Below are 14138 nucleotides of genomic sequence, written 5' to 3'. Positions count from 1 at the left end.
CGGTCTAAAATCAGAAACAAAAAGCTCTCCCCTTATGTGTCATGGAGGTAAGTTTGAAACAAAGCCAAAAATAACTCGCATTTATGTAACGCAGCATTTACATATTACCCATAACTCATCCCATTAGCATATCAAAGCTCGGGATGACTCTTTGGAGGTGGGATGGAGGCCATCACATTAAGTGGTCTCCACAGCTAATGCAGTGATAATACATGGAAAGCTATTCGTCTATCAGGGACTGGATGTGATGCTTGTCTTTATGGGAAGTCCGGAGAAGCACTTCGAGAGGGGGATGAAAACGAGGTTGATGTGAAAAGCTCAAAGGAAAAAAAGATGGTCATATAACGCAAACTTGAAAGTGGGACAGAGACTCAAGCTGGAGGTGATACTAGGCCACACACACATCCTGTATGCAAGACACACACTCATCCTCAGTTATCAGCTTCCAAACGCATACTTAACAGCACAACACAATAAAAAACACAAACAATATCAATATGCAAAGAAAAAATAAGCTACTGTTGCTACTTTTCTGCCTCTTAAAGAATACTAAAACCAAAGCGTGCATCCAATTGACTTTTTCAATATACTGAGAATGCTCTTTCTGACCAAATCATAGAACGAAAGTATTTTAAGTAGTTTTATACGCTGTGCAAGTGATTATTGCCTTGAAAGACTCAATGCCAGCATGCAAAGGTTGTGGGTGGTTGGTAGGCCATAATAAGAATACACTGGGAGGAACACTCCTAAACTCAAGCTTTTTTTTTTTTTTTGCCATCTTCATCTCTACCCTGAGTAGCGACCGTAAGCAGCAAAACCCGCACTGATGTACTACTTACCAATTCAAAAGTTGCCGCTTCAAGAAACTTTATGGCTGGTTTTATGGCAGGAAATATGAACGCTCATTGGCTCTCATCTGGATCATTTTTTCAGCCATTAACAACTCCAAATTCTGCTCTGTTCCTAACACAAAACTACTGAATTCTGCCAGAGAGGACTGCTATTGCGAGAGGACTTTAATGCTATATTGTTACTAAAATGGTAACTTCCCTGCAGATTTCAGTCAAAAATGTTTTATATCTTTTTATATGTGCTAAAATTGGTAGATTTAGGATTGGGGGTAGGTTAAGGGGTCTATAAATCGAAATCACTTATTGATAACATTTAAATTTATTCATTTAGCTTAGACTTACAACTGCTATATATGTCAGAGGTTGCATGCCTCTGGAGCAACTAGGGGTTAAGTGTCTTGCTCAGGGACACATTGGTGTCTCACAGTGGATTCGAACCCGGGTCTCTCACAACAAAGGCATGTGTCTTATCCACTGCGCCAACACCACCCTGATAAAATGACAAAAATGCATTTCTACGTTTTGTCCTTGTAAACGTTACATACTAATACCTACGTATAAACAACGAGACCAGACTAGTGGGGAGGAAATATCACTGAACTAGAAGAGATGCCATTTTAATGATGATGATGATAATTTTTCATATTTCATATTTATTTGGCTTATAATTCTTTCAATAAAAATGCAATAGAAATTGTATTCTTATAATGTATTGCCAAAAGATTTCAAGTCTGGATCTGAGAAAGTCAGGGACAAATATAAACGATTTAAAAGCTTAACTAATCTACATACTGTATAACTAAGTAACTAACTAAATAACCTATTAAATCAACCATTCAGTAAGAATATATCTATGTAATAATCATTATCATATGCCGATTAATTGCTCAGTTTTTATAAATTATTATCGGTGCTCAATTATTAATAATGGTTCTTATTATCCATGTGCGAAACCATTTTTGCTGCATCAATTGTTTTCTATTTTATTTATTGTTTTTTTTTTGTGGACAAAGTGATATATTTCAAGATACTTTGATGAATAGAAAGTTCTAAAGAATATAATTGATTTAAAGATAGCAATCTTATGCTTAATAATACGTGTCCTTGCTAAATATATAACTTTTTTCCAGTAGTGTAAGAATGCTTGAAGTTACATTTGGGACAAGTGAAGTACAAATAGATTACAGTAGTCTTTAAAACACTCTGGTACCTAGTTATGACCATCATTAAGATAAACATGTATTCTGAGTTTCATTCTATAAGATTTTTGTAAAAACCCTAACAAACTTAAAGTATGAACAATAATAATATGAGCGAAAGAAAAACAACATTTAGAGAAACTTACTCCTTCGTTTTCCCACGTCTCCTTTAGAAGTGGCGGCTTCGTTCAGAAGGACCATTCCCATGGTGATGGCTGCATCTGAGATGGGAGTCAAGGAATGACTTCGGTCATAGATGTGGATGGTTTGTACAATAAACACCCAGGACCTGCAACAATGCTTACAGAGTACCTGTAAAATTACCGTTCAGGCTGGCAAAACATACTGTAGCTGTAGCACACCTGGACATTTCAATTACTGTGAACACAATGGAAACAAGACACTCTTCAAATCGGAGTACACTTCACTCAGCTGGGAGGTCTCCTCTAGCCTGGGGGGAAAGCTAGGTGTCGATGTGAGGAAGACAGACAAACACGAGGTGTTCTGCTGCCAGCAGCCAGAAGCCAGACGGTAGCAGAGGGTCCCTGTCTGTCTGCTCATTCTGTACCCATCAGGCACAGTCAACAAACCCCTGTAATTACAGGGGAAGTTCACACAGAAACCAGACTCTGGAGGACATTCCCAACATGGACGGGAGAGAGACTGTGTATAGAGAATTTTTGAGAGAGAATTTTTCGTATTTTCTATAAGGATGAACATAGAAATGTGTAAGAACATTTTATACAGGAGCACCCTGATGGATTCTGACCCCCCCAAAAATAAAAAAAATAAAAAATAAAATATATTAAATAAAATTCATAATTTATTTAAAGTATTATAAGATTATTATTTTTTTTATGTTTCTAAAAGAAATCTCTTATGCCCACTAAGGGTGAATTTACTTAAATACAGTTAAACAGCTTTCTATTTTAATACATTTTAAATTTAATGTATTATTATTTATTACAATTAATATTATTTATGTGATGCTTTTTTATGATTTTTTGATACATATAAAGTTCAAAAGAACAGAATTTGTTTGAAATAGAAATGCTTTGTGAAATTATTTCCTCTTTAATTAATTAACACACCCTAAGGAATAATTTTTTATTGAAAATGTTTTCCTTATCTAAAAATAAATAAATAGATAAATAAAGACATCACTGTCTTCAAACATTTGAACACTATTATTGTCTTATGTCTTTGTCAGCAATATGTATAAATAATACTAGTGATGTTTATTTTTTCTATGTTTTTCATTTTTGTCAACTTTTGTCAATTGAAATATTTTAGCAGAAACTGCACTGACAAGATTAACATTAAAATATTTTAAATCATATTTTATTAAAGAGAAAAAAAAAACAACAACAACATGAGAATAAACCTTTACATACTGGAAAATGCTGTGTAAATGTACAGACCTTAACAGTGACACATCCTACATTTTAAACATTACCAGAATGATGAACAGATCTATATGAAGTCAGTGGGTTATTACAGTTCACTTTATCAACTAAACAATGTGAAAGGTCCATTGTGCAGAGAGAGGCTTTATGTGAAAGGATATTCAACAGAAGAATAATGTGAGATTCAGCCACAAACTGAGCTTGACTGCTGCCATGGATATAACTCTGAAAAAGACAGAAAAAAAAATTAGATGGCAAACAAGCAGACAATAGACCTTTCAAGCTCTCCTCTCACACAGCTGTATCACTGTATAATACAATACTACGGCACTATGATAAGCAATGCTTTATTGTATAAATGGCATGAACACAACCCCCCCCCCCCCACACACACACACCACTGACTTTGTATTTAACAGCAAATAAATAAATAAAACCATGATTCTTAAAAAAGAAAAAAGGTCAGACAGAAAACAGCCAAAGACAAGGAAAAAACCCATAAGGTCAAAGCAGATGCATGGAAAGATGAGGGGTTAATCTAGAATATATATCAAAAGAAAACCTGAGAGTAAGTGACAGGACCTTCAATGGGTCAATGAAAAGAGCGCTGAGACACTTGAACATGTCAAGTAAAAAGACATCACTTGCTCTCTGGAGAAAACACACTCTAGATCTAGTGCAAACAGGACCTTCATTCATCGGTGCTTGATAAATGTGCAGGAACAGTGCGGAGAGGATGCAGCTTCAATGAAAAGCCTTAAACTTTCTAAAACTTCTCAGACTCCACAGTCTGACAGTTGAAATCTGCCAGAGAATTGCTTTAAAGAAAATCCCAAAACTTGGGTGAACTAATTGTTTCATCATCATCACCCTCAAGTCATTCCAAACTCTATGGATTTTTATTTTATTTTATTTTTTCCATGAAACACAAAAGGAGTAATTTCACAAAATGTCAATGCTGCTCTTTTCCATCAAAATTAAATAATGTACTGGGTGTACTATACAATAATATTATATATTTGTGTGAAGGACAAACTGAACTTTAAGTCTGAATGCATCCATGTATGATGGGAAGAAAAAAATTGTGAAGCATTCTTTTAACTTAAAAAATCTAAAGCTTCAGTAATCAAAACTGTACAAACACAAAGCATTCAATCCCTCTACTAAGGTTACATATTTAAATAGAAAGTATAAAGAAGTGTTATAAAAATGATAACGTATTAGATTAACTCACAGTCGGAAAAACTCATTTCAAGGTGAGATGAACACATTCTTTAAGAACAATGAACGCTATCTTATTCAGGTGATTTTTTATTGTCATAAAATCCTATCTCGATATAGGGACCACCTAGATACCACCACTGAAATATGTCACTGAATTTCATTACTTTGAATGAAGCCTGAAAACATTCATGTACGGTTTTGATAAAAATATATCTGACAGAAACGTTTGATATGATGGATTTGAGAAGAAATCACTACAGAAGACAAAATATTGAATTGAATTTATGATGTTCAGTGTGACACTAAATAAATAAAAAAAGTCAATAGTCGACTTGAACACAGCAATAAAGTACTGAGGAACTAAACACTGCCAAAAGCGGCTGTTGTTACTTGCAGCATATAATGCAGAGACAGAAAAACAAAGAAATGGGAGGATTGTGCGGAGGGAGCCATTAAGAAGAAGATATGAGCAAATAGGCCAGTGCATTTATCACTGTCATGTCACCTGTCGCCTCTGGGTTAACGCATCTGCTAACATTTAAACACAGCCATACCGCTGAATATTTTCATATGAAATAAACCAGCATCTAGAAGCACTTTCAGCACTAACACAGAAAGACACAACTGTATTATTCCACTGGAGTACTGTATCTGTCATAGGGCTTTTTTCTTCTAAACACACACACACACACACACACACACACATATATATATATAATTAAACCTAATTCATTTACAGCCTTAAAGAAATCTTAAAGAGTTCTGAACAGTAATGAAAATTTGCTGAAAACTTACTCACCCCAGTTCACCCAAGATGTAGATGAGTTTGCTTCTTCGTCAGAAAATCAATTTAAAGAAACTTTGCATTACATCACATGTTCAACAGTGAATCCTCTTTACTGAATGAGGCCATCAGATTCATTAAGTAATCAAACAGCTCATAAAAAAATCACAATTAATTTATTACAAACACAGCTTTTCACTTTTCACATTAACTGATGGACTGGAGATTGAGAGAGAGACTGGGTCACTTGTGGATTATTGTGATGCTTTTATCAGCTATTTGGACTCTCATTCTGATGGCACCCATTCGGATAAGCTACTAATGTAATGCTAAATTTCTCCAAAATTGTCAAATCCGATAAAGAAACAAACACATCTACATCTTGAATGGCCTGAGGGTGAATGCATTTTAAGAATATTTTTATTTTCGGGTGAACTTTTCCTTTAATTTGAACATTGCAAACTTTGAGCTTGAAAGGAGTATTTCTGGCCTATTTTTGAACAATTGCGATTTTCCTTTTTGGGAGTGGAAATATTCCATTAGTATGTTAATTGAATGTCTGCTATAGCTTATTTAGATCACACATATATACATAGTTTATAGAGTGACTAAAAGAGGTTTAAATACAGAAAACCAGGGAAATGAATGAAGAGCGCATCAGTGTGAATGAAGTGAGAGAATCAGTAGATGTGAGGACAAGTGTTGGTGTCATTGAGTGGGCAGATTTCCTCATCACACTGTTCATTTATTCAGAGTTGACTTCTGCTCTGGGCTTTGAGGCGATGCTCTGAAGAGCAGATCCATTGTACCCATAGTGCACCAGGGTCACAGATGTCTACTTTACAGTCAAGACTGACGTCACCATCCAATTAACTATCAAACATCAGATTTAGTGCTTTGTGTAAGAGCATACATGACTGAATATGGTCATTACAGCCACCTACATGTATTTGTATTCAAAAGTCATTTTTGACTCATGCTAAAATTCAACTCCTACACTTCAAAAAGGGCACTGTCTATTAAATGAATGTCCTGGCTTTGGAGCTTGTTTTAAACCCTGCGAATGTGAACAATTCACTACAATTAAACAATTACACTCTTTTTGAAGTAAGCCTCAGTTCAATTAGTGAAAAAAACAAAATAAGCTAAAAATATTTACCAGACTACCCAATAGAGGAAAGAGGCATTTTTACATTTTCTCTCAAAGAGAGGATTAAATATATAAGAAAAAAAAAAAAATATATATATATATATATGTATATATATATATATATATATATATGTTTTTTTTTTTTTTTTTTTTTTGAGAACTAGGAATGCTTTTATCAGTGAATTCACATATGGCATGTGCATTATAATTTCACAAAGTATGAGGTCAGGACACATTAGCTTCCGATCACATTATTGTTGGTGGTGTGAAGCAAATGAGAAGCAATTAAAAATGTGCTGAGAATATTATATGCAATGGAATATAAAGGAGAAACCACCCTGAACTTTTTTGGGCTTTGCGCGCACACACACACACACACACACACACACACACACACACACACACACACACACACACACCAACATATATGAATGAATATGAGACTCTCTCTAAAGTGAGTCATTAGGTTTAGCCTTGAATTCTAAAGACAGAAACTCAGTCAGAATGCCTGGGGACACTTCAATAACGGTTTAATGGTATACTGGATTTTCAATAATGCCACTAATTTCCTCCAGAGAACAACAGACTGTAGTGAGATCGGGAGAATGAATCAGCAGTCGTACTTTTGTGGTTAAAGGCATGAAGAAGTGCAGCACTTCATTCTGTTTCATCTTCCACCGCTGAGTTCTTGAGTGGAGAGTTTCCCAGAATACTCATCAAAAGTATAAGTGTGACTAGCTTGTAAAAGACTACAAGTGTTGATTATGATAATAATTCATGTTTTGAATTACTTTTTTATTATTATTATTTTAATAAATACAGATACAGCATGGATAACTATGTGTGAATATGACTATGACTAAAGATTTAACTCTGGATGCAAAGGCACTATAAAATATCATAAAGATTATAGTTTTATATGAGGAATTGATATGCAAGACATTTTTAAAGCACCATACAGTTTTGGAATGACATGCTGTCGAGTAAATCATGACCTAATTAACATTGTTGGGTCAATCTCTATCACAGTTACAATTCATATGTTTTACCATGTACATACAGTAAAATCCACCTGTAAGATGTCAAAATATGCATAATTAGAGCTCAGAATTAAAAAGCATTCCAAAGCATCAGACTTCCAGAGGTACATGTAGAGAAGCACAGAAGCTAGATCAAAAACTCCAAATGCTCTGAATTCCACAAGTGGAACCATAATGGATGGATCATTAGTGCGCCAAACTCTTCAAGACACTCCATCACATGAATCTTCCTTTTCATGGTGGTTCAAGATTGTCCCAACAATCACTTTGATTTGCGTGGAGTTTCTTCAGAGCCTTATTGTATTTAAAAGCTGTTTATCTTGCTCAAATAGTATGGATGCCTTTTTAGCGTGCTCTTCTCAGTATGAAAGAACTAATTCTCGCAATCAGCGACATAATAACGTTCCCCTATGACTCACGCAACTGTTCCCAATAAACAACATTACATATTTCATCTTGCCCTTTTCTTTTTCATTCACTTCATTTTCCACTCGAATGGCTTATTTTAATGCCGCTTGCAATATGTGAAACAATACTAAGCTCATACTCAAAAAACATGCATAGCACATTAGGGCAATGACATAAACTCGAATTTCAAACTGCAGTTGTGCTCGATAGTCGCAAAGGAAAATACAGTAAAACTCTCTGCGGCCCTTAAAATTGATCTGATGAATTGAGTGTTATGTATTCCCTTTCCACAGACAGGGAACATAATTGCAGCTAAGTGTGAGTAGAGGGGAATAAGTTCAGTCCTCAGCACTATAATTGGACTGTGAATACGTGTGCGATTATTCAATTAGGAAAACAAATGTTTTTGGAAAGATCATGAACTTATCCAAAGCGAACCTAATTACCTATAAAATCTAGTATACAATATAATAACATAATTCAAATGTTACACAGACCTCATGGAAGCTAAAGAGGAATATGACATTTGGACACATTCTGGATATATTTATATTTAAAAATCGTGGCCTAATGGAACAAGAGTTGGACTTGGACAAGGTGAGACCCTTGAACAAGGCACTGAACCCGACCCAAATGCTCCCCAGGTGCCACAGCATTGGCTGCCCACTGCTCTGGGTGTGTGTTAACAGTAGTGTGTGTGTGTTCACTACTGGATGGGTTAAATGTAGAGCACAAACTCAGAGTATGGGTCACCATACTTGGCCACACTTCACTTTCACTATATAATATTGTATAAATGAGATTTGAAACTAGATGTTGGAGACAATAATGGCTGACTGGATGCTGAAAAAAAACAAACAGATTTTAATATGTCCTTGGGGTGTTCAGCTGCCCCTTCATAACAGATATTACATGAAGGCATTATGGATGTCTTTGTCAGAGCTTTGATAACAAATCCATTTCCTTCCCTCCCGAGTAAAAATTTATGCAACTCCTGTATTCAGACACGAACATACTGTGGGTTTTCGAGAAAGCCTTCATGTTTAAACTTTTACCTTTAACACTTAATTGCAGTAACCGACTAAATAAGCAACCCAAATTCTCCCGCTGATGGCTAATGCGTGATTTTAACCGCAAAAGATGAATGTTCTGTTTCGGGGACGTACAGTCGCCTAATAGTTTTAATGTAGTAACCTTTGCATATAATTTGTTCCTTCCCACCCAACCTCACAGTTTTCACTAATAAAGGTTAAAAGAATGAGTCAGTAATGTAGATGAATGAAAAGTAAACAAAGCAGCAAAAGAGAGGGGAAAAAGGAAGAGAGATCATATAATAGGTTGAAAAAAGTGGTTTGGGTTTAGAGAACAAGTGGGATATTAATTATACATTACTACTTGAGGAGGAAGTTCAGCAAAATTCACAGAGAACCCAATAATTTGCTGTCTATTTTTAATGATGCAAAACACAAAAGAGCACTTTCACGAGAGAGTGAAAAAACTACTAACTTATTAAAAATACATGGTTAAAATGAAAATATGAGATTATTAAAATAACTATCAGCAGGACTCTTCAACTTTTTGAAGGGGGAGAAAACTTTTTTTCTGAGTAATTATTAGACCTAAGCACTTCTGCTGCAAGAAAGATGTTAACTTTGTAAAAAAAAAAAAAAAAATATATATATATATATATATATATATATATATATATATATATATATATACTGTTTAAATGAACCTTGAAAATACAAATCCACATGAAAAAAAAAGGCCGACTATAGAAATAGGGCCCTATCATACACCTGGCGCAATACGACGCAAGGCACATCACAAGTGTATTCACTAGTTTCAGTCCAGCGCCTTGTCGTTTAATTAGCAAATGCATGTGCGCTCATTTGGGCCCATTTCGCCAATGGGCGTGCTGGTCTAAACAAAGAGGTGTGTTCAGGTGCATTGCTATTTTAAGGAGCTGAAAATAGACTGTGCCATAGACCAACTCAAACCTGGTCTAAAGTCTGGCGCGATGTTTTTTCTTTGTTATTTAAAGAGCGTACACGCTGCTTATTAAACACAGGGATGCACAGCAGCACACAGACATGCCAAATATGAAACATTTAAGGATTGCCTACATGTCATAATGTTTCATCATTTGTCAGCATTTGCATAAATGCATTTAATTGGATAAAACAAGATTGAATGTGATGCTTCTGGTACATGCCTGTAAAAGCTGAACTGGGGGCAGAAAACCTTAAACACACTCCAAATATGTACCACAATTCATCGCTCAAGATTTGAGTAACTGCAGCCTGGTGTATCAAGCAGTGCAGCGATTATCAAAATCAATCGGACGGCTGTATAAAAATGATTGACCGTGCTTGGCCGTGGGCAGCCAGCTAAAGAACCCTTACTTAGGCAGTTGAGTCTTTGCTTTCCGTGTGAGTGTGTGTGTTTTGTTTGCTAAATAGCCTCTGGAAAGGTCAAGGTATTTTTTTTGGACATTTCATGCATCATCAGTTCTGTAGAATTGCTTAAATTATGCCAACAACTGAAACATTTGTTCAAGTGCAGCAGCCACTTTCTTCCCTTAGCGTTTCATCATAAAACCACATTAAAAAGAACACTTGCAAGGATGCAAAATCCAGTCACTCAGGTCTGAATGTGCAGTAGACAGCTAGAAGCATCTATCAGACTTTTGAGTAACTTTGCAGGCAGATTGCATTTTTAGTCAGTGTGGGAGCAACCTTCCATTACCCCTACACTGTCATCAAGTATAAGTGTCGGCGATGCACTGGGCCCGCAGTGACTTTAGTCCCCCTGAGGCCTGTCACTCCTTCCAATGATTTTTAGTCTGGTTTTAATACACATTTGTTTTAAACAAGTGTGGTGCATAATGTTGATAGTGGATTTAATGTGTTGACTTTGATCTTATAATCGGCATATACTGTAAGTGCAAAATATTTTAGTCTAGGACATTTTCCAAATTAAGAGTAGAAGGTGTCCTGTGCAGTATGTTGTGTAGTTTGCGTTCCAGATGGTGCTGTGAAAACGGCAGACATCTCTCCCATGAAATGAGCTCTCTTTTTGGGGTGGAATGGTTTTCATTTAGATCAATTTATTTGGGGTGCAAGATCATCAGCGGGCTGCTTTGAGAGCCACTCGGATACAGGCTGGCTGACAGCCAGAGAACCAGCCGCACACTATGAAGGGAACGGAATCAGTCCTTCTAAGGGTGTAAATATTTGCTCTGAAAATCATTCAAATTGATTACACTTCATTATTACAGAACTAGCTGACTTAAAGTAAATTCTGTAATCATTTACTCGCCCTCATGTCATTTTTTTTCCATGGAACACGAAGGTAAATTTTGACAACATCCAAAATCATTTGTGTGCCAATACGACCACATTTTGGTCTGTTCCTCTCTTTATCAAGCGATATGGCACATTAATAATATGGAAATATTATATATATACATACTCTTTTTTGTTGTTGTTCAGGGTTCTTTGATTAATAGAAGCTTGGAAAGAACAGCATTTATATTAAATAGAAAGCTTCTGTAACATAAAAAAATGTCTTTACTGTCACTTTTGATCAATGTAATGCATCCTTGCAGAATAAAATTAATTATTTCTTTAATTAATTTTCAATAAAAATAAATAAATAAGAATAAAAAAATATCCTGGAGTATCCTTTTAAACATTGATCATAAAAATAATAATACAAGTTTCTTTATAATGTGCATTTATTAACTGGATTTCAAAATATATTAAAATAGAATATTTATTTTAAACTGTAAAAATATTTGACAAAATTACTGTTTTTGCTGTACTTTGGATCAAATAAATTAAGTTTTGGTGAGCAGAAGAAGAAAAAAATCTTACAAATCTAAAACATTTGAATGGTAGTATATATATATATATACTTATGTTTATTGAGTAAATTATTTGTAAACTTTAAGAAAGGCACTGAAATTTGATATCACTGAACAATAGGTATGATTCATAAATATTATCAGAAATGCTTAACATAAAAGCAAAGTCATAAAAAATTGAGGCTCTGGATTGAAATTAGGACAAATGTAAAATGTAAAATACAAAAAATTAAATAAAATAAATTACATTGTCTAACTGTGCGTTCACACCGCCGGCGTCGAGAGCGTCAAAGTGGCCGGAAGTCATTCATTTTCAATGTAGGCCGACGTCAAGCAGCGGTGAGGAGCGTAGAAGTCCACCGCTTGAGAGGATTCCAGAGAACGCAGCTCCGACCATTAGCTCCCAAGCACAATGGAGGACAGGCTGATTATTGCCGTTTCGCGTTTGCAATAATCTATGATGTGTCCCTGTTTGCGTACAGGGACATAAAACAATTAATTAAAAGTGATACGTGGACCAAGGTGTCTGAGATTATTCATTTTAAGTAAAGGATCTTAATATTTCGTCCACAACAATATTTAATGAGGTTACCTTGTAACGTTACCCTCCTTGTGGTTAGTCTGCACGAGATCAACAAGCTTGTTTGCGTTACGGCCACTTTGAATATAATTTAAAATAAGCATTGAGTCTACGTCAGAGCATCTGAGCACAAAAACATGTTCTGTGTCCTTATTCTGCCCTTCAAACACAACACAAGAACATTCTGAAGAAAGAATCTACACCCCTGACACATTCTGATGCTTACATAATCAACACATAATAAGGATATTCAAAACACTTGTAAACACACTCATCCAGTCTTTCTCTACCGTTTTCGGTCCAGTTGGTTGTGACAGGGCAAACAGCCTTAAATAATGTGTAAAATAAAGCTGCCAGCATAAGTTAGAGAAAGAGTTTTTAAGCCTGTCAAAAGAATTCTCAAGCTTATGGACAAACTCCAGCAGCCAACAGCAACCCTTCAGCACAACCGTGTGGTGCCTAACAAGCTCAGGAAAGAGCTGCTCTGCACGGAGGAAGACAGGATGAGAGGGTGCTGATTTCATCACACAGGACAAGCCATTAGACGCTCAGAGCAGCTGAGGCATCTGGGTTAGACAGCAACAAATCAGTCATTCGCTGCATACTAATGCTACAAGCATGATTACTTTCATGATCATTGACTATAAAAGTAAGCTAATTATTACAGTTAATAAACAATTTGCTATATTGTAACTTAAATGACACTTAATGACTTGCGATATATGAGGCTTTTCTGGTTAGCGTGACACAGAGCCCCTACTGGTGAATACTGTAACTACACCTTATGAGTGCAAAAAGCATCTTACTCCATAAAACATACCTATGCATTCCTCATTTTTGAACCATGAATCCCAAATCTTGTTATATTCTAGTCACTTTTCTTGAGAGTGAAATCGAATTGACTGGGCCATTAGAGTTTGAAACGCCTGACAAGAAAAGAGGGTAATTTAAAAGAACGACTTAAATATATATTCTGTGTTCAATACAAGTTAAGCTGAAACTGACAAAAAAAAAAAAAAAAAAAAAAAATGACAGCATTTCAACTCGTCCCTCTAAAAAAAAAAAAAAAAAAAAAATCATTTTAGGGTCTTACACTTACATTGTCATGGCAACTAAGTTGTACAATGGTAATTCGTTGTAAAATTTCTGACATACTTTGACATTTCAGGACTGGCCTCATTCACTTCAATTGTATAAGCGCCTCACTTGAACTCAGATTTGTACTTTTTAGAAGTAAAGAATGGACAAGTCAAAATTAATATTTGTATTAGACAACATTACATGCACAAATGCTATTGATTGAGCTTAAAGGTATGGATCACCCAAAAATAAAAATCCTGTCTCACTCTCAAGTTGTTCTAAACCTGCATGAGTTTTTTTTCTTCTGCTGAACACAAAATAAGACATTTTGAAGAATGTGGGTAACCAATCAGCTTTTAGTCCTTACTGACTTCCATAGTATAATTTTCATACTATATAAATCAATTAGTTATCCTCATTCTTCAAAATATCTTGTGTTGTTCAACAACCTGAGGGTGAGACAGAATTTTCATTTTTGGGTGAACTATGCCTTTAACTATTACTGTACCCAGAATATTCATTGAAATACCTCCTTACTATTTGCATCC

At 35.4% G+C, this 14138-nt stretch overlaps 1 protein-coding gene across 1 annotated transcript in view; it reads right to left on the bottom strand.

The window, feature by feature from the left end:
• Positions 1 to 14138, bottom strand: part of LOC113106143 (tumor suppressor candidate 3) — an 82467-nt gene that overhangs the window by 16174 nt on the left and 52155 nt on the right. Inside the window, exons 7-8 of the mRNA XM_026267777.1 lie at positions 3618 to 3681; positions 2197 to 2271 (exon numbers count right to left, since the gene is read on the bottom strand). Of these exons, the coding sequence (XP_026123562.1) occupies positions 2197 to 2271; positions 3618 to 3681 (139 nt within the window). The remainder of the gene's footprint in view (positions 1 to 2196; positions 2272 to 3617; positions 3682 to 14138) is intronic.

Source organism: Carassius auratus, chromosome 1 (genome assembly GCF_003368295.1).
Source record: "Carassius auratus strain Wakin chromosome 1, ASM336829v1, whole genome shotgun sequence".
In the NCBI taxonomy this organism is placed as follows: Eukaryota; Metazoa; Chordata; class Actinopteri; order Cypriniformes; family Cyprinidae; genus Carassius; species Carassius auratus.
Note: the sequence above shows the minus strand (reverse complement) of the source record. Positions and strands in the feature narration are given on the sequence as shown.